This window comes from Sebastes umbrosus, chromosome 22, assembly GCF_015220745.1.
Source record: "Sebastes umbrosus isolate fSebUmb1 chromosome 22, fSebUmb1.pri, whole genome shotgun sequence".
Classification (NCBI taxonomy): Eukaryota; Metazoa; Chordata; class Actinopteri; order Perciformes; family Sebastidae; genus Sebastes; species Sebastes umbrosus.
Genome location: NC_051290.1, coordinates 12,107,199 through 12,133,710, shown reverse-complemented (window position 1 = coordinate 12,133,710; position 26,512 = coordinate 12,107,199). Strand labels below are relative to the sequence as shown.

The 26,512-nt window shown below is 40.4% G+C and overlaps 1 protein-coding gene and 1 long non-coding RNA gene across 3 annotated transcripts in view; one reads left to right on the top strand and one right to left on the bottom strand.

Moving 5' to 3' along the window:
- LOC119481630 overlaps positions 1-20,285 on the bottom strand; it is a 30,416-nt gene extending 10,131 nt beyond the window's left edge. For both annotated transcript variants that reach the window (XM_037758737.1, XM_037758736.1), the window contains exons 1-5: positions 19,882-20,285; positions 17,396-17,899; positions 13,165-13,668; positions 10,237-10,740; positions 3,504-4,007 (exon numbers count right to left, since the gene is read on the bottom strand). In XM_037758737.1, the coding sequence (XP_037614665.1) occupies positions 3,504-4,007; positions 10,237-10,740; positions 13,165-13,668; positions 17,396-17,899; positions 19,882-20,197 (2,332 nt within the window). In that variant the 5' untranslated portion in view covers positions 20,198-20,285. The remainder of the gene's footprint in view (positions 1-3,503; positions 4,008-10,236; positions 10,741-13,164; positions 13,669-17,395; positions 17,900-19,881) is intronic.
- LOC119481637 lies at positions 13,662-15,942 on the top strand. The gene is made up of 2 exons (XR_005205241.1): positions 13,662-13,778; positions 15,873-15,942. It is a non-coding gene; the product is annotated as an uncharacterized LOC119481637 (long non-coding RNA).
- Positions 20,286-26,512: the final 6,227 nt, after the last annotated feature.

Sequence of the window (26,512 nt, the reverse complement as noted above, 5' to 3'; positions counted from 1 at the left end):
TTGATCTCTTTATAAAGATCATAGTAGTAGTCCTCACCTCTCCTGTGTAACTTGATCTCTTTATAAAGATCATAGTAGTAGTCCTCACCTCTCCTGTGTAACTTGATCTCTTTATAAAGATCATAGTAGTAGTCCTCACCTCTCCTGTGTAACTTGATCTCGGGTTTCAACACGATATCCAACAGTCTGCGCTGACGATCGATCTCTTCCTCCTGCTCGACGATAGTTTTCTCTAAAACTCTGAGTATTTCTTCAGCAGCAGCAGTTAGTCGCTCGTTAACAAACTCTCTCAAAGACTCAACTGAAGACATTGTTGTTTGATCATCAAGTGAAGAGTTACCCGCACTACGACTACAACATCGTCTTCAGCTGACTGAACAAAGCAGCATGCAGCTCATAACGCTACTAGTAGTGTTGTTTACTTCCGCTGGGTGTCACACTGGGAAGGTCCGACAGTGCACGTGAGGCAGCTTTTCTTTACACTTTCATACCTTGGAGGTCTACAGACCTTGTAGCCTATAAAATATATTTACTGCTATTTTTGTTTTTTACATAAGTAAATAAACGAAACAAGATTAAATATTTTTACTTTAATAATATATATATTTTTTAAATATAGAAAATAAACATATACATTTGTACATTTATACACAATAAATAGACCAACTATTGTTATGTTTTGTTGCAAAATGAGCAACTTTTAAAAATTATTAATAAATACCTCATTCAAAGTTTGGTAGCCTACATTTCAGATTGATTCAGCAATTTTTTTAGACTGTCAATTCTCTCTTACTGATGAAATCTTTTCCACATGTTTTGCAAACGTACGGCTTCTCACCTGTGTGGGTTCTCATATGTCTCTGGAATCCACCGGCCACTTCCAACACTCCAGGTTCAAACCCAGAGTTTGACCTTTGACCTCTGAAGCCTCGCTAATTTGACTCACAATGGCTTCATGTTTGTGTACTGATTTAAAAAAATTAACATAAGAGAGGTATAGAGGTGTTCAAAGTATTTTTTTAGTGTTGACATTCAGGTAGGATATGTGCTGCTTTATTTAATTCTCCTACATAAATTTTTTTTACTCTTATAATATTGTTTATTATGTATAAAAAAATTAAACTTAATTACCAGTAAATAATGCTAATATTAAAAATAATCACAAGCCCCTCAGTCATAAAGGTTACATGCTTTTTACTGCAAAATATCATTGTTTGTTACAGAACCGGCGCCTAAAATACCATTTGGAACATCTTTTATTACGTGACATCGATTGTTTTATTGATCGGCTTCAGCGTTGTTTAAATCACAACTTAAACAGATACCAGTACTTCTACTTTATAGCCATCATAATGTCATGCAGTTGTATTTATATTGTACACATTTATTCAGAGAGACAGACATATCAGAATTGTATTTGACTGTTTATTATTTTATTATTTTATTTTATAACCTATGTATAATAAGGCTCTACATCTTTGGTCTCTGGGCTGTTATTCGAAACATTCTTTATTGAAATTTAAAACAGCACAGAGTAAGCGAATAAAAAAAACAAACTAAAAAGCTACTGACTGCTGCATTAACATTTATTCAAACTTGTGTGTAGCAACATACATGTATCTTGTTCATTCCACAAGAATATTTGGTACTCTATAGTGAACTACGACTTTTACTGCACGCTTTTTGTTACTTCGGAGATAATCATTTTGTGTCAAAATAAACAAACAAATAAGCAGCGGAAGGAGAATTTATATTAAGTAGGAATACCACAGTGTAATCAAAGTGTTAATTAAGAGCAGAAGAACTAGCCAAGCATGTTTAAAGTAAGAAAAATCATTATGCACAGTGTCAGCGCCACATAATGATATAATATTCACATGTTTCGGGGTATAAATTGGTGAAGAATTACAATACTCCTACATGTAAACAATTATTTTATTACAAAAGTGATGCTATTTTCTTTAATAAAAAATGATATATTATGAAATCAAAATAATATACAATAAAGTAATGTTATGTTAGCAAAATAATCTTTTCCCACAGGTCTAAAAAAGTTACGGCTTCTCACCAGTGTGGAATCTTCTCATGTGGACCAACACGTTACTACTACCTACGAAACCTTTTCCACATGTTTTACAAGTAAACGGCTTCTCACCTGTGTGCGTTCTCATGTGGATTGTCAAATCACCACTACACATGAAATCATTTCCACGTTTTACAAGAATATGCCCTCTCATCAGTGTGGGTTCTCATATGAGTCTTCATTGCTGATGTCTGTCTGAATTTTTTTCCACATGTTAGGCAAGAATATGACTTCTCGCCTGTATGGGTTCTCATGTGGACTTACAATTTACTGTTTTGTTTGAAACCTTTTCCACATGTTTTAAAATTAAACGGCCTCTCACCTGTGTGGTTTCTCATGTGGACCATCAAGTTACCTTTATGTCCAAAATCTTTTCCACATAATTCCACATTGCAAGAATATGGCTTCTCACCGGTATGGGTTCTCATATGAGTCTTCAATGATTTTCTCAGACTGAATTTTTTTCCACATGTATCGCAAGAATATGGCTTCTCACCTGTATGGGTTCTCATGTGGACTGTCAAGTTATTACTCTGTCTGAAAGCTTTCCCACATGTTTTACAAGAATATGGCTTCTCACCTGTGTGGGTTCTCATGTGGACTGCCAATTGACCATTCAGTCTGAAAGCTTTCCCACATGTTTTACAAGTAAACGACTTCTCACCAGTGTGGGTTGTCATGTGGACTGTCAATGATGATGCCTGACTGAATTTTTTCCCACATGTTTTGCAAGAATATGGTTTCTCACCTGTGTGGGATTTCATGTGGACCAACAAGTTACTATTAAATGCGAAATGTTTTCCACATGTTTTACAAGTAAACGGCTCCTCACCTGTATGGGTTCTCATGTGAACTGTCAATTCACCATTAAGTCTGAAATCTTTCCCACATGTTTTACAAGTAAACGGCCTCTCACCTGTGTGCATTCTCATGTGGACCAACAAGTTATTGTTACGTCCGAAATCTTTTCCACATGTTTCGCAAGAATATGGCTTCTCGCCTGTATGGACTCTCATGTGGACTGTCAATTCAAAACTTTGTATGAAAGCTTTCCCACATGTTTTACAAGTAAATGACTTCTCACCTGTGTGGGTTCGTATATGAGTCTTCAATGCTGATGACCGACTGAATTTTTTCTCACATGTTTTGCAAGAATACGGCTTCTCACCTGTATGGGTTCTCATGTGGACTGTCAATTGACTAGTTTGTATGAAACCTTTTCCACATGTTTTACAAGTAAACGGCTTCTCACCTGTGTGGGTTCTAATATGAATCTTCAATGATGTTTTGTGACTGAATCTTTTCCCACATGTTTTGCAAACGAACGGCTTCTCACCTGTGTGGGTTCTCATGTGTCTCTGCAATTTGAACTTAAACTTAAATTCTTTCCCACATGTGTCACATTTGAAAGACTGTTTACCTGTGTTAGTGGCACGGTGAATCTCTAACAAGTTAGAGTTGTTTACATTGTTACTGTGACTTCTGCTTTTGCGATGTTTTTTCTGTGATTTCGGCTCTGCATCTCTAGTTGATCCTGAGTCTCCATGCTCGCCTCCTCTCTGATCTTGGCTCTCAGCTTCATGAGAGATGTGAGAGAAGAGCTGGTGGTCACTGTTTGCTACCGATACCACAGAGGTTATAACTGGCATGTTGACAACAGACTCTTTCTCTGCAGCATTCAAGTAAAGAGTCTGATCTTCACTGTGGTCAGCTTCCTCGTGAGTAGGAGTCAACATAAAGGAATGAGTCTCCTGCTTCAGTTCAAGCTGCTCTCCCTCCTGACTGGTGCAGAGTACCTCCTGTTCCTCTTTAATCTGTGGAGGATCTGGGTCCTCTTGGTCCAGACTGGAGTTCCTCTCCTGAATACAGAGCTGCTGGTCAACAGGAACCTCCTCCTCCTTACAGACATGTTGCTGTGGGAGCTCTGGAGGGACAGAGAACAAAAGCAGTATGATACTAACGTTGCTGTGATGAGAGAAAAACGGACATCTGAGCAGACAAATACAACGAGTATGTCTTTAAACCATTATGTACGTAGCCCCCCTAGACCCCTAGGAGAACATTTTTATCATCTCGTTACCCCGAGTTAGGTATCTCGTTCCCCCGAGTTAGGTATCTCGTTCGCCCGAGTTAGGTATCTCGTTCCCCCGAGTTAGGTATCTCGTTCCCCCCGAGTTAGGTATCTCGTTCCCCCCGAGTTAGGTATCTCCTTCCCTCGAGTTAGGTATCTCCTTCCCTCGAGTTAGGTATCTCCTTCCCTCGAGTTAGGTATCTCGTTCCCCCCGAGTTAGGTATCTCCTTCCCCCGAGTTAGGTATCTCGTTCCCCCGAGTTAGGTATCTCGTTCCCCCCGAGTTAGGTATCTCGTTCCCCCGAGTTAGGTATCTCGTTCCCCCCGAGTTAGGTATCCCCTTCCCCCGAGTTAGGTATCCCCTTCCCCCGAGTTAGGTATCCCCTTCCCCCGAGTTAGGTATCCCCTTCCCCCGAGTTAGGTATCCCCTTCCCCCGAGTTAGGTATCCCCTTCCCCCGAGTTAGGTATCCCCTTCCCCCGAGTTAGGTATCCCGTTCCCCCCGAGTTAGGTATCCCGTTCCCCCCGAGTTAGGTATCTCGTTCCCCCGAGTTAGGTATCTCGTTCCCCCGAGTTAGGTATCTCGTTCCCCCGAGTTAGGTATCTCGTTCCCCCGAGTTAGGTATCTCGTTCCCCCGAGTTAGGTATCTCGTTCCCCCGAGTTAGGTATCTCGTTCCCCCCGAGTTAGGTATCTCCTTCCCTCGAGTTAGGTATCTCCTTCCCCCGAGTTAGGTATCTCCTTCCCTCGAGTTAGGTATCTCCTTCCCCCGAGTTAGGTATCTCGTTCCCCCCGAGTTAGGTATCTCGTTCCCCCGAGTTAGGTATCTCGTTCCCCCGAGTTAGGTATCTCGTTCCCCCCGAGTTAGGTATCTCCTTCCCTCGAGTTAGGTATCTCGTTCCCCCCGAGTTAGGTATCTCCTTCCCCCGAGTTAGGTATCTCCTTCCCTCGAGTTAGGTATCTCCTTCCCCCGAGTTAGGTATCTCGTTCCCCCCGAGTTAGGTATCTCCTTCCCCCCGAGTTAGGTATCTCGTTCCCCCGAGTTAGGTATCTCGTTCCCCCGAGTTAGGTATCTCGTTCCCCCGAGTTAGGTATCTCGTTCCCCCGAGTTAGGTATCTCGTTCCCCCGAGTTAGGTATCTCGTTCCCCCCGAGTTAGGTATCTCCTTCCCTCGAGTTAGGTATCTCGTTCCCCCCGAGTTAGGTATCTCCTTCCCCCGAGTTAGGTATCTCCTTCCCTCGAGTTAGGTATCTCCTTCCCCCGAGTTAGGTATCTCCTTCCCCCGAGTTAGGTATCTCCTTCCCTCGAGTTAGGTATCTCGTTCCCCCGAGTTAGGTATCTCGTTCCCCCCGAGTTAGGTATCTCCTTCCCTCGAGTTAGGTATCTCGTTCCCCCGAGTTAGGTATCTCGTTCCCCCGAGTTAGGTATCTCGTTCCCCCGAGTTAGGTATCTCGTTCCCTCGAGTTAGGTATCTCGTTCCCCCGAGTTAGGTATCTCGTTCCCCCCGAGTTAGGTATCTCCTTCCCTCGAGTTAGGTATCTCGTTCCCCCGAGTTAGGTATCTCGTTCCCCCGAGTTAGGTATCTCGTTCCCCCGAGTTAGGTATCTCGTTCCCCCGAGTTAGGTATCTCGTTCCCCCGAGTTAGGTATCTCGTTCCCCCGAGTTAGGTATCTCGTTCCCCCCGAGTTAGGTATCTCCTTCCCTCGAGTTAGGTATCTCCTTCCCCCGAGTTAGGTATCTCCTTCCCCCGAGTTAGGTATCTCCTTCCCCCGAGTTAGGTATCTCGTTCCCCCCGAGTTAGGTATCTCGTTCCCCCCGAGTTAGGTATCTCGTTCCCCCGAGTTAGGTATCTCGTTCCCCCGAGTTAGGTATCTCGTTCCCCCGAGTTAGGTATCTCGTTCCCCCGAGTTAGGTATCTCGTTCCCCCGAGTTAGGTATCTCGTTCCCCCGAGTTAGGTATCTCGTTCCCCCGAGTTAGGTATCTCGTTCCCCCGAGTTAGGTATCTCGTTCCCCCGAGTTAGGTATCTCGTTCCCCCGAGTTAGGTATCTCGTTCCCCCGAGTTAGGTATCTCGTTCCCCCGAGTTAGGTATCTCGTTCCCCCGAGTTAGGTATCTCGTTCCCCCGAGTTAGGTATCTCGTTCCCCCGAGTTACTTTATAGAGCACTTCTTCCAATCATTCCTGACTGTCCACACATTGCTGATGTACAGAGCCCCCCTAGATGATTTACTTCGATAAAGTGGGAAAGATATTGACAGATTCAAACTTCCTGGATCAATAACTCATAACAAAAACATTGTTTAAACACAAACAGCGTCTCGTTCTAGTAAGGTAGACAACGAGCTACAACCTCATTTTAATCAACACATAATGTTGGTCTCTATGCGCAGCCGGCGGTGAGACGAGTGGTCAGGGACCTTCTACAACATGCAACGCCGAAAAGAGAAAACTATTCAATAAATTCAGTATTATGAAGTGTAGTACCACCAAAATTACTTCACATATCAATGATCTCCTCATAGGTGTACTACAACACTTAGTTTGGAAAAATACGCTTTTGCATAATTTTGGTGAATTTTGAATGGGAGAAATATTCAATAACTTCAGTATTATGCAGTGTAGTACCACCAAAATCACTTCACACATCAATGGCCTCTTCCTGATTATACTTATTAAACTAATTAAAACATTTTGATGCACTACACTTTATAAAAGTGACGTTATTGAATATTCTTCCCATTTAAAATTCACCAAAATTATGCAAAAGCATATTTTTATATCGAGAATTGTGTAAATTCACTGGTATTGGTATCGACTACTAGATTTCTGGTACCGTGACATCCCTATACTTGGACGCATAAACACATTTAACACTTACAAAACACTTGTCCAGGATATTGTCTTTTCTGGTGAGGTGTCTGCTGTTAGATGCAGCATATTTATATAGATGGTTTGTATTAGGAGAGTATATTGGAATGTTAGTTGTTGTTTGGGCCTTCCTGATTTAGAGCTGGGTCTGAGTTGAAGAGACATCTGGTCATGGTAAAGATATACCAAATGCTAAGTCAGCAGGGTCCTGGGAGGCCTGGGTCAGAGTTGAAGAGACATATGGCGGCAAGAGACATATGGCGGCAAAAGAGAGGTGTTTCTATTTTTATTTGTCCCTCTCCTAAAACCATATGAGGAAACTAAGGGTTTGACCAGAACAAGCTCGGTATTTAAGGAGCTGTCTGTATACGTTCGGGAGAGTTCTCTCATTATTCGGCTGGAGGCTCTCCAAGTAACTTGTTACTTGTTTACAATACTGAACTTATTGTAATAAATTTGTTATACAACTAAGACAGTGTCGGCGGAGTTTCTCTTCAAACATCTTCAACTGCATCACCACAGAAGATACATCACTGGTCTGGTCCTTAACATACTGTTGGAACCCAGGTAACACAGTCTCCAGGTAACCCAGGTAACACGGTCTCCAGGTAACCAAGGTAACACGGTCTCCAGGTAACCCAGGTAACACGGTCTCCAGGTAACCCAGGTAACACGGTCTCCAGGTAACCCAGGTAACACGGTCTCCAGGTAACCCAGGTAACACAGTCTCCAGGTAACACTGTTTCAAGTCCCCCACCACTACTGCAGGTAGCCAACAACCAGTAGCCTCTCATCATGGAGTCATACCGCCCATCTTTATAAAGATCATAGTAGTAGTCCTCACCTCTCCTGTGTAACTTGATCTCTTTATAAAGATCATAGTAGTAGTCCTCACCTCTCCTGTGTAACTTGATCTCGGGTTTCAACACGATATCCAACAGTCTGCGCTGACGATCGATCTCTTCCTCCTGCTCGACGATAGTTTTCTCTAAAACTCTGAGTATTTCTTCAGCAGCAGCAGTTAGTCGCTCGTTAACAAACTCTCTCAAAGACTCAACTGAAGACATTGTTGTTTGATCATCAAGTGAAGAGTTACCCGCACTACGACTACAACATCGTCTTCAGCTGACTGAACAAAGCAGCATGCAGCTCATAACGCTACTAGTAGTGTTGTTTACTTCCGCTGGGTGTCACACTGGGAAGGTCCGACAGTGCACGTGAGGCAGCTTTTCTTTCCACTTTCATACCTTGGAGGTCTACAGACCTTGTAGCCTATAGAACCTATTTACTGCTATTTTTGTTTTTTACATAAGTAAATAAACGAAACAAGATTAAATATTTTTACTTTAAAAATATATTTTTTTAAATATAGAAAATAAACATATACATTTGTTATATAGTACATATAAGTTTGATGCTTTTCTACTATGTAGGCTACATTCCTCAAGGAATTGAGAAAACTTTTAGAGGTCAAAAACAGTCTGCAGTATAGCTAGGAATTTATTCATCTTGATATTTAAATGTGGAACTTTCCAAAAAGGTACACAAGTTTGATGTTATAATTTACTAAGTAGGCTATTTTCATTTCCAGTGAACATAAGTAAAGACATGTCTCGTCAGAATTGGGCAGAGTAGAGATATACATATAATAAATTGACCAAATATTCTTCTTTTTTGTTGCAAAATGAGCAACTTTTAGAAATTATTCATAAATGCCTTATTCAAAGTTTGGTATTTCAGATTGATTTAGCAACCACTTTTTTTTATTTTTATATTTGTATCAATATATCATGTTATATAGTAGACTAATACAAAAAAACTTAGGCTACCAACTGCTGCTGTGACATTTATTAGAAAAATAAAAATAAAAAATACAAAAATGAATGAGCAGCGAAGGAAGAAGAATTCAAATTGTTTAAGTAAAAAAAACACAGTGTAATTCACAGCGCATTAAAAATGTTGAGTAAGAACGGAAATACGAGAAAAACATGTTCAAACTCAGACAAATCATTATGTACAATGCCCATGTCACCGCCACATAATGACATCATATTTAAATGTTTTGGGGTTAAAAGTGGTGAAGAATTACAATATTGCATACATTCTGAGATATTTTGTGAGTGAATATTTTGTCAAAACCAACAACCATCAAGATCACATCATTAACAGCCACTACTGCCCACTCACTGTGAAACTAACACTTTTCCTTGATTTGGGAGATGAAGATTGTTTCAAAGAAAAACGGTTTCTAACAGAAATATAAGTAATACAGTCAAATGAAGGGAACCTTTATACTAACATATTGACATCTCATTTTTGTGGCAAACATTTTATATTCAGTTACAAAGATGTAGCTATTGCAAAAGTGTATTTCATTCAGTTAGTGAACACCTCTCCACAAGAGATTCACCTCTATGGTTTCTCCTGTGTATATTGACCCTCAGGTGTTTTCTCAAGAATGTGATTTGAGAAAATCTTTTTCCGCACGTGTTGCAATTATGTGGCTCCTGACTTGTGTGGGTTCAAATAGAAAACTACTTGTCTGTATTCACTCGTATATGCCTTTTCAATTCAAGCACTACAAAGAATCTTTTCCCACAGGTCTTACGAAGTTACGGATTCTCCCCAGTGTGGAATCTTCTCATGTGGACCATCAAGTTACTATTATATCCGAAATCGTTCCCACATGTTTTGCAAATAAACGGCTTCTCACCAGTGTGGGTTCTCATGTGGACTGTCAATGATGATGCCTGACTGAATTTTTTCCCACATGTTTTGCAAGAATATGGCTTCTCGCCTGTATGGGTTCTCATGTGAACTGTCAAATCACCATTAAGTCTGAAATCTTTCCCACATGTTTTACAAGTAAACGGTTTCTCACCTGTGTGGGTTCCCATATGAGTCTTCAATGATGTTACGTGACCGAATCTTTTCCCACATGTTTTGCAAACGAACGGCTTCTCACCTGCATGGGTTCTCATGTGGACTGCCAATTGACCATTCAGTCTGAAAGCTTTCCCACATGTTTTACAAGTAAACGGCTTCTCACCTGCATGGGTTCTCATGTGGACTGCCAATTGACCATTCAGTCTGAAAGCTTTCCCACATGTTTTACAAGAATATGGCTTCTTACCAGTGTGGGTTCTTATATGAATCTTCAATGATGACATGCAAGTGAATGTTTTCCCACATGTGTCACAGCTGAAAGACTGTTTACCTGTGTCAGTGGTACGGTGAATCTCTAACAAGTTAGAGTTGTTTACATTGTTACTGTGACTTCTGCTTTTGCGATGTCTTTTCTGTGATTTTGGCTCTGCATCTCTAGTTGATCCTGAGTCTCCATGCTCGCCTCCTCTCTGATCTTGGCTCTCAGCTTCATGAGAGATGTGAGAGAAGAGCTGGTGGTCACTGTTTGGTACCGATACCATAGAGCTTATAACTGGCATGTTGACAACAGACTGTTTCTCTGCAGCATTCAAGTAAAGAGTCTGATCTTCACTGTGGTCACCTTCCTCATGAGTAGGAGTCAACATAAAGGAATCAGTCTCCTGCTTCAGTTCAAGCTGCTCTCCCTCCTGACTGGTGCAGAGTTCCTCCTGTTCCTCTTTAATCTGTGGAGGATCTGGGTCCTCTTGGTCCAGACTGGAGTTCCTCTCCTGAATATAGAGCTGCTGGTCAACAGGAACCTCCTCCTCCTTACAGACATGTTGCTGTGGGAGCTCTGGAGGGACAGAGAACAAAAGCAATATGATACTAACGTTACTGTGATGAGAGAAAAACAGACATTTGAGCAGACAAATACAACGAGTATGTCTTTAAACCATTATGAGTCATTTTGCCCCGTTATTTTAACTTTAAAAATATATATTTTTTTAAATATAGAAAATAAACATATACATTTGTTATATAGTACATATAAGTTTGATGCTTTTCTACTATGTAGGCTACATTCCTCAAGGAATTGAGAAAACTTTTAGAGGTCAAAAACAGTCTGCAGTATAGCTAGGAATTTATTCATCTTGATATTTAAATGTGGAACCTTCCAAAAAGGTACACAAGTTTGATGGTATAATTTACTAAGTAGGCTATTTTCATTTCCAGTGAACATAAGTAAAGACATGTCTCGTCAGAATTGGGCAGAGTAGAGATATACATATAATAAATTGACCAAATATTCTTCTTTTTTGTTGCAAAATGAGCAACTTTTAGAAATTATTCATAAATGCCTTATTCAAAGTTTGGTATTTCAGATTGATTTAGCAACCACTTTTTTTTATTTTTATATTTGTATCAATATATCATGTTATATAGTAGACTAATACAAAAAAACTTAGGCTACCAACTGCTGCTGTGACATTTATTAGAAAAATAAAAATAAAAAATACAAAAACAAATGAGCAGCGAAAGAAGAAGAATTCAAATTGTTTAAGTAAAAAAAACAGTGTAATTCACAGCGCATTAAAAATGTTGAGTAAGAACGGAAATACGAGAAAAACATGTTCAAACTCAGACAAATCATTATGTACAATGCCCATGTTAGTGCCACATAATGACATCATATTTAAATGTTTTGGGGTTAAAAGTGGTGAAGAATTACAATATTGCATACATTCTGAGATATTTTGTGAGTGAATATTTTGTCAAAACCAACAACCATCAAGATCACATCATTAACAGCCACTACTGCCCACTCACTGTGAAACTAACACTTTTCCTTGATTTGGGAGATGAAGATTGTTTCAAAGAAATACTGTTTATAACAGAAATATAAGTAATACAGTCAAATGAAGGGAACCTTTATACTAACATATTGACATCTCATTTTTGTGGAAAACATTTTACATTCAGCTACAAAGATGTAGCTATTGCAAAAGTGTATTTCATTCAGTTAGTGAACACCTCTCCACAAGAGTTTCACCTCTATGGTTTCTCCTGTGTATATTGACCCTCAGGTGTTTTCTCAAGAATGTGATTTGAGAAAATCTTTTTCCACAAGTGTTGCAATTATGTGGCTCCTGACTTGTGTGGGTTCAAATAGAACACTACTTGTCTGTATTCACTCGTATATGCCTTTTCAATTCAAGCACTACAGATAATCTTTTCCCACAGGTCTTACGAAGTTACGGCTTCTCACCAGTGTGGATTCTTCTCATGTGGACCATCAAGTTACTATTACATCCGAAATCTTTCCCACATGTTTTACAAGTAAACAGCTTCTCACCTGTGTGGGTTCTCATGTGGATTGTCAAGTTAGTACTCTGTCTGAAAGCTTTCCCGCATGTTTTACAAGAATATGGCTTCTCACCTGTGTGGGTTCTCATGTGGACTGTCAAGTTAGTACTCTGTCTGAAAGCTTTCCCGCATGTTTTACAAGAATATGGCTTCTCACCAGTGTGGGTTCTTATATGACTCTTCAATGATGATGCCCGACTGAATTTCTTACCACATGTTTTGCAAGAATATGGCTTCTCGCCTGTGTGGACTCTCATGTGGACTGTCAATTCTCTATTACGGATGAAATCTTTTCCACATGTTTTGCAAGAATATGGCTTCTCGCCTGTGTGGGTTCTCATGTGGATTGTCAATTCAATACTTTGCGTGAAAGCTTCCCCACATGTTTTACAAGTAAATGGCTTCTCACCTGTGTGGACTCTCATGTGGACCAACAAGCTACTATTACGTCCGAAAGCTTTTCCACATGTTTTGCAAGAATATGGCCTTTCACCAGTGTGGGTTCTTATATGACTCTTCAATGTTGATTTCTGAATATATTTTTCCCCGCATGTTTTGCAAGAATATGGCTTCTCGCCTGTATGGGTTCTCATGTGGACTGTCAATTGACCACTTTGTATGAAAGCTTTCCCACATGTTTTACAAGTATACGGTTTCTCACCTGTATGGGTTCTCATGTGGACTTTCAATGAACCTTTATGCATGAAATCTTTTCCACATGTCTTACAAGTAAACGGTTTCTCACCTGTGTGGGTTCTAATATGAATCTTCAATGATGTTTTGTGACTGAATCTTTTCCCACATGTTTTGCAAACGAATGGCTTCTCACCTGTGTGGGTTCTCATGTGTATCTGCAATTCAAAATTATACTTAAAATCTATTCCACATGTATCACAGCTGAAAGACTGTTTACCTGTGTTAGTGGTACGGTGAATCTCTAACAAGTTAGAGTTGTTTCCATTGTTACTGTGACTTCTGCTTTTGCAATGTCTTTTCTGTGATTTTGGCTCTGCATCTCTAGTTGATCCTGAGTCTCCATGCTCGCCTCCTCTCTGATCTTGGCTCTCAGCTTCACGAGAGATGTGAGAGAAGAGCTGGTGGTCACTGTTTGGTACCGATACCACAGAGGTTATAACTGGCATGTTGACAACAGACTCTTTCTCTGCAGCATTCAAGTAAAGAGTCTGAACTTCACTGTGGTCAGCTTCCTCATGAGTAGGAGTCAACATAAAGGTCTCAGTCTCCTGCTTCAGTACAAGCTGCTCTCCCTCCTGACTGGTGCAGAGTTCCTCCTGTTCATCTTTAATCTGTGGAGGATCTGGGTCCTCTTGGTCCAGACCGGAGTTCCTCTCCTGAATACAGAGCTGCTGGTCAACGGGAACCTCCTCCTCCTTACAGACATGTTGCTGTGGGAGCTCTGGAGGGACAGAGAACAAAAGCAATATGATACTAACGTTACTGTGATGAGAGAAAAACAGACATCTGAGCAGACAAATACAACGAGTATGTCTTTAAACCATTATGTACGTATCCCCCCTAGACCCCTAGGAGAACATTTTTATTATCTCGTTCCCCCGAGTTAGGTATCTCGTTCCCCCGAGTTAGGTATCTCGTTCCCCCGAGTTAGGTATCTCGTTCCCCCGAGTTAGGTATCTCGTTCCCCCGAGTTAGGTATCTCCTTCCCCCGAGTTAGGTATCTCCTTCCCTCGAGTTAGGTATCTCCTTCCCTCGAGTTAGGTATCTCCTTCCCTCGAGTTAGGTATCTCCTTCCCTCGAGTTAGGTATCTCCTTCCCTCGAGTTACTTCATAGAGCACTTCTTCCAATCATTCCTGACTGTCCACACATTGCTGATGTACAGAGCCCCCCTAGATGATTTACTTCGATAAAGTGGGAAAGATATTGACAGATTCAAACTTCCTGGATCAATAACTCATAACAGAAACATTGTTTAAACATAAACAGCGTCTCTTTCTAACCGTAGTAAGGTAGACAACGAGCTACAACCTCATTTTAATCAACACATAACGTTGGTCTCTATGCGCAGCCGGTGGTGAGACGAGTGGTCAGGGACCTTCTACAACATGCAACGCCGAAAAGAGAAAACTATTCAATAACTTCAGTATTATGCAGTGTAGTACCACCAAAATCACTTCACACATCAATGGCCTCTTCCTGATTATACTTATTAAACTAATTAAAACATTTTGATGCACTAAACTTTATAAAAGTGAAGTTATTGAATATTTTTCCCATTTAAAATTCACCAAAATTATGCAAAAGCATATTTTTATATCGAGAATTGTGTAAATTCACTGGTATTGGTATCGACTACTAGATTTTTGGTACCGTGACATCCCTATACTTGGACGCATAAACACCTTTAACACTTACAAAACACTTGTCCAGGATATTGTCTTTTCTGGTCTGGTCCTTAACATACTGTTGGAACCCAGGTAACACAGTCTCCAGGTAACCCAGGTAACACAGTCTCCAGGTAACCCAGGTAACACGGTCTCCAGGTAACCCAGGTAACCCAGTCTCCAGGTAACCCAGGTAACACAGTCTCCAGGTAACCCAGGTAACACAGTCTCCAGGTAACCCAGGTAACACAGTCTCCAGGTAACCCAGGTAACACAGTCTCCAGGTAACACTGTTTCAAGTCCCCCACCACTACTGCAAGTAGCCAACAACCAGTAGCCTCTCATCATGGAGTCATACCGCCCATCTTTATAAAGATCATAGTAGTAGTCCTCACCTCTCCTGTGTAACTTGATCTCTTTATAAAGATCATAGTAGTAGTCCTCACCTCTCCTGTGTAACTTGATCTCGGGTTTCAACACGATATCCAACAGTCTGCGCTGACGATCGATCTCTTCCTCCTGCTCGACGATAGTTTTCTCTAAAACTCTGAGTATTTCTTCAGCAGCAGCAGTTAGTCGCTCGTTAACAAACTCTCTCAAAGACTCAACTGAAGACATTGTTGTTTGATCATCAAGTGAAGAGTTACCCGCACTACGACTACAACATCGTCTTCAGCTGACTGAACAAAGCAGCATGCAGCTCATAACGCTACTAGTAGTGTTGTTTACTTCCGCTGGGTGTCACACTGGGAAGGTCCGACAGTGGACGTGAGGCAGCTTTTCTTTCCGACTTCATACCTTGGAGGTCTACAGACCTTGTAGCCTATAGAACCTATTTACTGCTATTTTTTTTTTTTTTTTTTTTTTACATAAGTAAATAAACAAAACAAGATTAAATATTTTTAATTTAAAAATATATTTTTTTAAATATAGAAAATAAACATATACATTTGTTATATAGTACATATAAGTTTGATGCTTTTCTACTATGTAGGCTACATTCCTCAAGGAATTGAGAAAACTTTTAGAGGTCAAAAACAGTCTGCAGTATGGCTAGGAATTTATTCATCTTGATATTTAAATGTGGAACTTTCCAAAAAGGTACACAAGTTTGATGGTATAATTTACTAAGTAGGCTATTTTCATTTCCAGTGAACATAAGTAAAGACATGTCTCGTCAGAATTGGGCAGAGTAGAGATATACATATAATAAATTGACCAAATATTCTTCTTTTTTGTTGCAAAATGAGCAACTTTTAGAAATTATTCATAAATGCCTTATTCAAGGTTTGGTATTTCAGATTGATTTAGCAACCACTTTTTACTTTTTTTAAAAAATATTTGTATCAATATATCATGTTATAGAGTAGACTAATACAAAAAAACATAGGCTACCAACTGCTGTTGTGGCATTTATTTAAACTTGTGTGTCAGTAGTAAGGATGTACATGTATCATTCCACAAGGACATTTGGAAAGTTTTAGTGAACTACAACTCTTTTTTAATTTTTTGTTTAATAGCAGACAATGATTTAGCATGAAAAAACAAAAAACAAATAAGCAGCGAAGGAAGAAGAATTCAAATTGTTTAAGTAGAAATACCACAGTGTAATTCACAGTGCATTCAAAATGTTGAGTAAGAACGGATATACGAGCAAAACATGTTTAACTGTGAAACTAACACTTTTCCTTGATTTGGGAGATTAAGATTATTTCAAAGAAATACTGTTTCTAACAGAAATATAAGTAATACAGTCAAATGAAGGGAACCTTTATACTAACATATTGACATCTCATTTTTGTGGAAAACATTTTACATTCAGTTACAAAGATGTAGCTATTGCAAAAGTGTATTTCATTCAGTTAGTGAACACCTCTCCACAAGAGATTCACCTCTATGGTTTCTCCTGTGTATATTGACCCTCAGGTGTTTTCTCAAGAATGTGATTTGAGAAAATCTTTTTCCACAAGTGTTGCAATTATGTGGCTCCTGACTTGTGTGGGTTCAAATAGAAAACTACTTGTCTGTATTCACTCGTATATGCCTTTTCAATTCAAGCACTACAAAGAATCTTTTCCCACAGGTCTTACGAAGTTACGACTTCTCAACAGTGTGGATTCTTCTCATGTGGACCAACAAGTTACTACTACATCCGAAAGCTTTCCCACATGTTTTACAAGTGAATGGCTTCTCACCAGTGTGAGTTCTTATATGCCTCTTTAATGTTGATGCCTGACTGAATCTTTTCTCACATGTTTTGCAAGAATACGGCTTCTCGCCTGTGTGGGTTCTCATGTGGATTGTCAATTCACTAGTGTGTATGAAAGCTTTCCCACATGTTTTACAAGGGAAAGGTTTCTCACCTGCGTGGCCTATAATATGACTCTTCAATGATGTTTTGTAGCTGAATCTTTCCCCACATGTTTTGCAAACGAATGGCTTCTCGCCTGTATGGGTTCTCATGTGGACCAACAAGCTGCTATTATGTCCGAAAGCTTTTCCACATGTCTTGCAAGAATATGGCTTCTCGCCTGTATGAGTTCTCATGTGGACTGTCAAATCTCTACTTTGTTTGAAATCTTTCCCACATGTTTTACAAGTAAACAGCTTCTCACCTGTGTGGGTTCTCATGTGGACCAAGAAGTTACTGTTACTACCAAAATCTTTCCCACATGTTTTGCAAGAATATGGCTTCTCACCTGTGTGGGTTCTCATGTGTCTCTGCAATTTGAAATTAAACTTAAATTCTTTCCCACATGTATCACAGCTGAAAGACTGTTTACCTGTGTTAGTGGTACGGTGAATCTCTAACAAGTTAGAGTTGTTTACATTGTTACTGTGACTTCTGCTTTTGGGAAGTCTTTTCTGTGATTTCGGCTCTGCATCTCTAGTTGATCCTGAGTCTCCATGCTCGCTTCCTCTCTGATCTTGGCTCTCAGCTTCATGAGAGATGTGAGAGAAGAGCTGGTGGTCACTGTTTGGTACCGATACCACAGAGGTTATAACTGGCATGTTGACAACAGACTCTTTCTCTGCAGCATTCAAGTAAAGAGTCTGATCTTCACTGTGGTCACCTTCCTCATGAGTAGGAGTCAACATAAAGGTCTCAGTCTCCTGCTTCAGTACAAGCTGCTCTCCCTCCTGACTGGTGCAGAGTTCCTCCTGTTCCTCTTTAATCTGTGGAGGATCTGGGTCCTCTTGGTCCAGACTGGAGTTCATCTCCTGAATACAGAGCTGCTGGTCAACGGGAACCTCCTCCTCCTTACAGACATGTTGCTGTGGGAGCTCTGGAGGGACAGAGAACAAAAGCAATATGATACTAACGTTGCTGTGATGAGAGAAAAACGGACATCTGAACAGACAAATACAACGAGTATGTCTTTAAACCATTATGAGTCATTTTGCCCCGTTATTTTACCTTTAAAAATATATATTTTTTTAAATATAGAAAATAAACATATACATTTGTTATATAGTACATATAAGTTTGATGCTTTTCTACTATGTAGGCTACATTCCTCAAGGAATTGAGAAAACTTTTAGAGGTCAAAAACAGTCTGCAGTATGGCTAGGAATTTATTCATCTTGATATTTAAATGTGGAACTTTCCAAAAAGGTACACACGTTTGATGGTATAATTAACATAAGTAAAGACATGTCTCGTCAGAATTGGGCAGAGTAGAGATATACATATAATAAATTGACCAAATATTCTTCTTTTTTGTTGCAAAATGAGCAACTTTTAGAAATTATTCATAAATGCCTTATTCAAGGTTTGGTATTTCAGATTGATTTAGCAACCACTTTTTACTTTTTTTAAAAAATATTTGTATCAATATATCATGTTATAGAGTAGACTAATACAAAAAAACATAGGCTACCAACTGCTGCTGTGGCATTTATTTAAACTTGTGTGTCAGTAGTAAGGATGTACATGTATCATTCCACAAGGACATTTGGAAAGTTTTAGTAAACTACAACTGTTTTTTAATTTTTTGTTTAATAGCAGACAATGATTTAGCATGAAAAAACAAAAAACAAATAAGCAGCGAATGAAGAAGAATTCAAATTGTTTAAGTAGAAATACCACAGTGTAATTCACAGTGCATTCAAAATGTTGAGTAAGAACGGATATACGAGCAAAACATGTTTAACTGTGAAACTAACACTTTTCCTTGATTTGGGAGATTAAGATTGTTTCAAAGAAAAACGGTTTCTAACAGAAATATAAGTAATACAGTCAAATGAAGGGAACCTTTATACTAACATATTGACATCTCATTTTTGTGGCAAACATTTTATATTCAGTTACAAAGATGTAGCTATTGCAAAAGTGTATTTCATTCAGTTAGTGAACACCTCTCCACAAGAGTTTCACCTCTATGGTTTCTCCTGTGTATATTGACCCTCAGGTGTTTTCTCAAGAATGTGATTTGAGAAAATCTTTTTCCACAAGTGTTGCAATTATGTGGCTCCTGACTTGTGTTGGTTCAAATAGAACACTACTTGTCTGTATTCACTCGTATATGCCTTTTCAATTCAAGCACTACAGATAATCTTTTCCCACAGGTCTTACGAAGTTACGGCTTCTCACCAGTGTGGATTCTTCTCATGTGGACCATCAAGTTACTATTACATTTGAAATCTTTCCCACATGTTTTACAAGTAAACGGCTTCTCACCTGTGTGGGTTCTCATGTGGACTGTCAATTGACCATTCAGTCTGAAATCTTTTCCACATGTTTTACAAGAATATTGCTTCACACCTGTGTGGGTTCTCATGTGGACTGTCAAGTTATTACTCTGTCTGAAAGCTTTCCCGCATGTTTTACAAGAATATGGCTTCTCACCTGTGTGGATTCTTATGTGCTCTGTCAAATCTCCACTTTGTCTGAAAGCTCTCCCACACGTTTTACAAGTGAACGGCTTCTCATCTGTGTGGGTTCTTATATGCCTCTTCAATGTTGATGTCAGACTGAATTTTTTCCCACATGTATCGCAAGAATATGGCTTCTCACCTGTGTGGTTTCTCATGTGGACTGTCAAGTTATTACTCTGTTTGAAAGCTTTCCCACATGTTTTACAAGAATATGGCTTCTCGAGTGTGTGAGTTCTCATGTGAACTGTCAAATTACCATTAACTCTGAAATCTTTCCCACATATTTTACAAGTAAACGGTTTCTCACCTGTGTGGGTTCCCATATGAGTCTTCAATTTAAAATTATACTTAAAATCTTTCCCACATGTGTCACAGCTGAAAGACTGTTTACCTGTGTTAGTGGTACGGTGAATCTCTAACAAGTTAGAGTTGTTTACATTGTTACTGTGACTTCTGCTTTTGCGATGTCTTTTCTGTGATTTTGGCTCTGCATCTCTAGTTGATCCTGAGTCTCCTTGCTCGCCTCCTCTCTGATCTTGGCTCTCAGCTTCATCAGAGATGTGAAAGAAGAGCTGGTGGTCACTGTTTTCTATCGATACCACAGAGGTTATAACAGGCATGTTGACAACAGACTGTTTCTCTGCAGCATTCAAGTAAAGAGTCTGATCTTCACTGTGGTCACCTTCCTCATGAGTAGGAGTCAACATAAAGGTCTCAGTCTTCTGCTTCAGTACAAGCTGCTCTCCCTCCTGACTGGTGCAGAGTACCTCCTGTTCCTCTTTAATCTGTGAAGGATCTGGGACAGAGAACAAAAGCAATATGATACTAATGTTACTGTTATATAGTACATATAAGTGTGATGCTTTTCTACTATGTAGGCTACATTCCTCAAGGAATTGAGAAAACTTTTAGAGGTCAAAAACAGTCTGCAGTATAGCTAGGAATTTATTCATCTTGATATTTAAATGTGGAACTTTCCAAAAAGGTACACAAGTTTGATGGTATAATTTACTAAGTAGGCTATTTTCATTTCCAGTGAACATAAGTAAAGACATGTCTCGTCAGAATTGGGCAGAGTAGAGATATACATATAATAAATTGACCAAATATTCTTCTTTTTTGTTGCAAAATGAGCAACTTTTAGAAATTATTCATAAATGCCTTATTCAAAGTTTGGTATTTCAGAATGATTTAGCAACCACTTTTTTTTTTATTTATATTTTTATCAATATATCATGTTATAGAGTAGACTAATACAAAAACATAGGCTACCAACTGCTGCTGTGACATTTATTAGAAAAATGAAAAACAAATTACAAAAATCAATTGAGCAGCGAAGGAAGAAGAATTCAAATTGTTTAAGTAGAAATACCACAGTGTTATTCACAGTGCATTAAAAATGTTGAGTAAGAACGGAAATACGAGCAAAACATGTTCAAAGTGAGACAAATCATTATGCACAATGCCCGTGTCACCGCCACATAATGACATCATATTTAAATGTTTTGGGGTTAAAAGTGGTGAAGAATTACAATATTGCATACATTCTGAGATATTTTATGAGTAAATATTTTGTCAAAACCAACAACCATCAAGATCACATCATTAACAGCCACTACTGCCCACTCACTGTGAAACTAACACTTTTCCTTGATTTGGGAGATTAAGATTGTTTCAAAGAAAAACGGTTTCTAACAGAAATATAAGTAATACAGTCAAATGAAGGGAACCTTTATACTAACATATTGACATCTCATTTTTGTGGAAAACATTTTACATTCAGTTACAAAGATGTAGCTATTGCAAAAGTGTATTTCATTCAGTCAACACCTCTCCACAAGAGATTCACCTCTATGGTTTCTCCTGTGTATATTGACCCTCAGGTGTTTTCTCAATAATGTGATTTGAGAAAATCTTTTTCCGCACGTGTTGCAATTATGTGGCTCCTGACTTGTGTGGGTTCAAATAGAAAACTACTTGTCTGTATTCACTCGTATATGCCTTTTCAATTCAAGCACTACAAAGAATCTTTTCCCACAGGTCTTACGAAGTTACGGCTTCTCACCAGTGTGGATTCTTCTCAGGTGGACCAACAAGCTACTATTATGTCCAAAATCTTTCCCACATGTTTTGCAAGTAAACGGCTTCTCACCTGTGTGGGTTCTCATGTGGATTGTCAATGATGATGTCTGACTGAATGTTTTCCCACATGTTTCGCAAGAATATGGCTTCTCGCCTGTATGGACTCTCATGTGGACTGTCAATTCAAAACTTTGTATGAAAGCTTTCCCACATGTTTTACAAGTAAATGGCTTCTCGCCTGTGTGGGTTTGTATATGACTCTTCAATGTTGATGGCCGACTGAATTTTTTCTCACATGTTTTGCAAGAATATGGCTTCTCACCTGTATGGATTCTCATGTGGGTTGTCAATTGACTAGTTTGTATGAAACCTTTTCCACATGTTTTACAAGTAAACGGCTTCTCACCTGTGTGGGTTCTAATATGAATCTTCAATGATATTTTGTGACTGAATCTTTTCCCAAATGTTTTGCAAATGTACGGCTTCTTAACTGTATGGGTTCTTATGTGTCTCTGCAATTTTAACTTAAACTTAAAATCTTTAGTAAAGAGTCTGATCTTCACTGTGGTCACCTTCCTCATGAGTAGTAGTCAACATAAAGGTCTCAGTCTCCTGCTTCAGTACAAGCTGCTCTCCCTCCTGACTGGTGCAGAGTACCTCCTGTTCCTCTTTAATCTGTGGAGGATCTGGGTCCTCTTGGTCCAGACTGGAGTTCCTCTCCTGAATACAGAGCTGCTGGTCAACGGGAACCTCCTCCTCCTTACAGACATGTTGCTGTGGGAGCTCTGGAGGGACAGAGAACAAAAGCAATCCATCTTATTCTCAGGTGCGTTACTGTAGAAATGATTGGGGCCGTAACTTCCGGTGAGGTAGCGGAAGTAGCAGTAAATAGTTAGTCCCATAGGCTAACCATAGTGTCTAACCATAGTGTCTAAGCGCCAACGGTGCTTCTTTCTGAAAAGTAATTCACCATCATTTTACAAAATCCTGTTTGATTTTTAACAGATATTTAACTAATGTTAAATTGGCATTTTCTAAAATGTCATTGCGGAGCTGTGGTACGGTGTTCCGTACACGTTATGCCAGACGTGCAAACAGCGTCTGTGTTGACAGAGTTGCTGCTGCAGTGCCAGGTAGTCAGTGAGCACCGTTGATGTTAAAATGCCCGTTTTGAAAGCATTTATTCAACAAAGGGTAATATATTATATTATATAATATAAATCTAAATATAATTAAAGCTGCAAGCAGCGATGATCGGGCCCTCGCCCCCGTGTGCACGTTGGGGGAAAGCGCACGTCGGGTTACCCGCTGTTGTGCATTCCCATGAAAGTCGGACACCGCAGGCCACAGTTAGAGTTTATTTTCTGCTTGGAGCGTGTGGCGCTGGATATGACCTTTTGAGAACATGTGCGGCGTCCTTTAAAGGCACTTCTATGAAGGTTGGTTGCAGTATACAACCATTTCTGGTTTCCTGTAGGGGGCGCTATGACTTTCACTCATAATGGCACATATATGTCTTCAGGCCTGGACTATTATCCAGCTTGTGAAATTTGGGGCAGATTGGACTGTGCAAAGTCAAGTAACAACAGCCTCCTGTGTTGTGGCGACTCATCAAAATTCGCCATGCCACCACTGCGCTGCCGTTCGATAGAAACTTACGATTTTCGAAAGGAAGCATCATCGAGGTCTTAAGGCTTTTCTCACCTAATTTGAGGTAGATGTGATTCATTTCAGAGGCAGAGTACATCAACGTGTAAAACATGATATTTCCTGTTACCACTAGGTGGCGCTATGACTGCGAGCCAAAATTTGCATGTGGATGTCGTCACACATGGACTTTTATCTCGCATGAGAAATTTGGAGCAGATTGGTTACTATACGCCAAAGTTACAACAACTTCCTGTTTTTTGGCAAAGAAGCTTTTTCGCCGCCACGCCACGGCAACATGTTCGATAACTTTTTGAACTTTGGATAACTTTTCATCACAAAGGTCTTAAGATACTACTGACCAAATTTGAGGTAGATGTGATTCATTTCTGAGGCAGAGTATATCAACGAGTAAAACATGATATTTCCTGTTACCACTGGGTGGCGCTATGACTGTGAGTCAAAATTTGCATGTGGATGTCGTCAGACAGGGACCTTTATCAGGCATTAGAAATGTGGAGCATATAGGTTAATGTACGCCAAAGTTACAACAACTTCCTGTTTTTTGGCGAAAGGCGGTTATTCGCCGCCATGCCACGGCAACATAGTTCGATAACTTTTTAATCTTTGGATAACTTTTCATCACAAAGGTCTTAAGATACTACTGGCCAAATTTGAAGTTGATTGGGTTAAATCTCTAGGAGGAGTTCGTAAAAGTATGCATGAAATACATAAATTACATGAAAAACACAGAATTCAAGATGCCCGACTTCCGGGTGGGCGGAGCTAATGAAACCCAATTAGGAATATGTTTGAAATAATGAGTGGAATATGTATATCAAGTTTCATGAATATAGGATCAACTTTGACCAAACTATGGCCTTCCACTCATTAGGGGGCGCTATAGAGCCGTCTAAATACGTTGAACCCAATCGCTGTACATTCACATAAAGTACAAAGGTTTCCATCGTTTTGCCAACTTTCATGAGTTTTCGAGTATACCAAGGGCGTCAAAGGCATGTTCAAAGGCTAAAAGACATAAGGGGGCGCTAGAGAGCCAACATGCCACGCCCAAGCAAAATTTCACCACTAAATCAAAGTAATTACTAGTTTGGTTGTGCGTGTAAAGTTTCATGAGTTTTTTTGCATCCTAAAGTCCTCAAACATGTGTTCGTAAATTTTTAAATCACGCAGGAAGTCCACGATGGCTGACTTCCTGTTGGCCGAAAAAATCTCAAAAATATTTAACACGAACTTCAAGACGTATGCAATGACATATTTGAATTTCGTGAAGATCGAAGAAACTTTCCCTGAAAAACTGCCTACATTAGGGGGCGCTATCTCGCCCGCTGACGACACCCGAGCCCAATCACTACAGAACTTCGAAATTCGCGCCACTTCCGACGCATATTCCACTTTTGGTGAGTTTGTGGGGATGGAAAAGGTCCCAAAAACACGATATTCCAGCAGAAAAAGAATAACAATACCTAGAAAAACAATAGGTTTCCTTGCACTTTCGTGCCAGGACACCGTTGGGGTCCTGGCACCTTCGTGCTCGGGCCCTAAATATAATATATAACCAGCAGTTAACACCGTTCACACCAGCACCCCCCAGCTTTCTCCACAAGCACCCAGCCTGTGCACACCGCTCCCCCCCTTCACATCTCTGTCCATCCAGGAGGGGGAGATCAACAGGCTCTTCAAAGGACAAAACCCCCGCAAGGCAGCTGGCCCAGACGCTGTCTCACCTGCAACCCTCAAACACTGTGCAGACCAGTTGTCTCCAGTGTTTACAGGGATCTTCAACACCTCCCTGGAAACCTGCAGGGTGCCTGCCTGCTTCAAAGCCTCCACCATCACCCCGGTCCCCAAGAAGCCAAGGATCACAGGTCTTCAGGATTACAGACCCGTCGCTCTGACCTCTGTGATAATGAAGACTTTTGAACGCCTTGTGCTCCACCACCTAAAGACAATTACCAACCCCCTGCTGGACCCACTGCAGTTCGCCTACAGAGCCAACAGATCTGTAGACGACGCAGTAAACATAACACTCCACTACATTCTCCAGCACCCGGTGGAGCTCCCATCTCAAGTGGGAGCTAAACATCAGCTCAACATCAGGATGTACTTCCTGCGGCAGTTGAAGAAATTCAACCTGCCACAGACCATGATGGTGCACTTCTACTCGGCCATCATCGAGTCCATCCTCACCTCCTCCATCACCGTCTGGTTCGCCGCTGCCACCGCCAGGGACAAGGCCAGGCTGCAGCGGGTCATCCGTGCTGCAGAGAAGGCGATCGGCTGCAACCTTCCCTCCCTCCAGGAGCTATACACCTCCAGGACCTTGAGGAGGGCAGGGAAGATTGTGGCCGACCCCTCCCATCCCGGACACCATCTATTCCAAACTCTGCCATCTGGCAGGAGGTTAAGGTCTATCAGGACCAAAACCTCACCCCACAAAAACTGTTTTTTCCCCATGGCAGTGGGGCTCTCCAACAGCCCCTCCGCCCCCCTGTGACTGTCTCTCCCTCACACACACACACACACACACCACTGCCCCGCCAACACTGACTCTCCCCCTCTCTCATACTCTCTCAATACCACCCCCTACTGTATCCCTCTCTCTCCCTCTGATACCTGATTGTTTGCACTATCTGTTTATATCATGTTTATTTTTGTTTATAGCTTACTTTGTATATTGTATATTGGTAGAATTTAAATTTTGTATTTGTATTTTATTCTAACGTTTTTATCTATTCTTTTGTTATTATACTGTTTGACTTGCACCAACATAACCAAAGCAAATTCCTAGTGTATACCTCTTACACCTGGCAATAAACACCATTCTGCTTCTGATTCTGATTAATAGACGTTTCTTTTTATTTGTTACTTAAAGGCTACAGGCCTCTGTTTTTATTATGTTCAAATGTTTTAATAAAGGAGTGCGTGTTGAATCACATGGGATTTATTGGGGTTTTTTTACCGTGGTATCGAAATTCACTGGTATTGGTATCGACTACTAGATTTCTGGTACCGTGACATCCCTACATTGCACGCATAAGCACCTTTAACATTTACAAAACACTTGTCCAGGATATTGTCTTTTCTGGTCTGGTCCTTTACATACTGTTCGAACCCAGGTAACACAGTCTCCAGGTAACCCAGGTAACACAGTCTCCAGGTAACCCAGGTAACACAGTCTCCAGGTAACCCAGGTAACACAGTCTCCAGGTAACCCAGGTAACACAGTCTCCAGGTAACCCAGGTAACCCTGTCTCCAGGTAACACTGGTT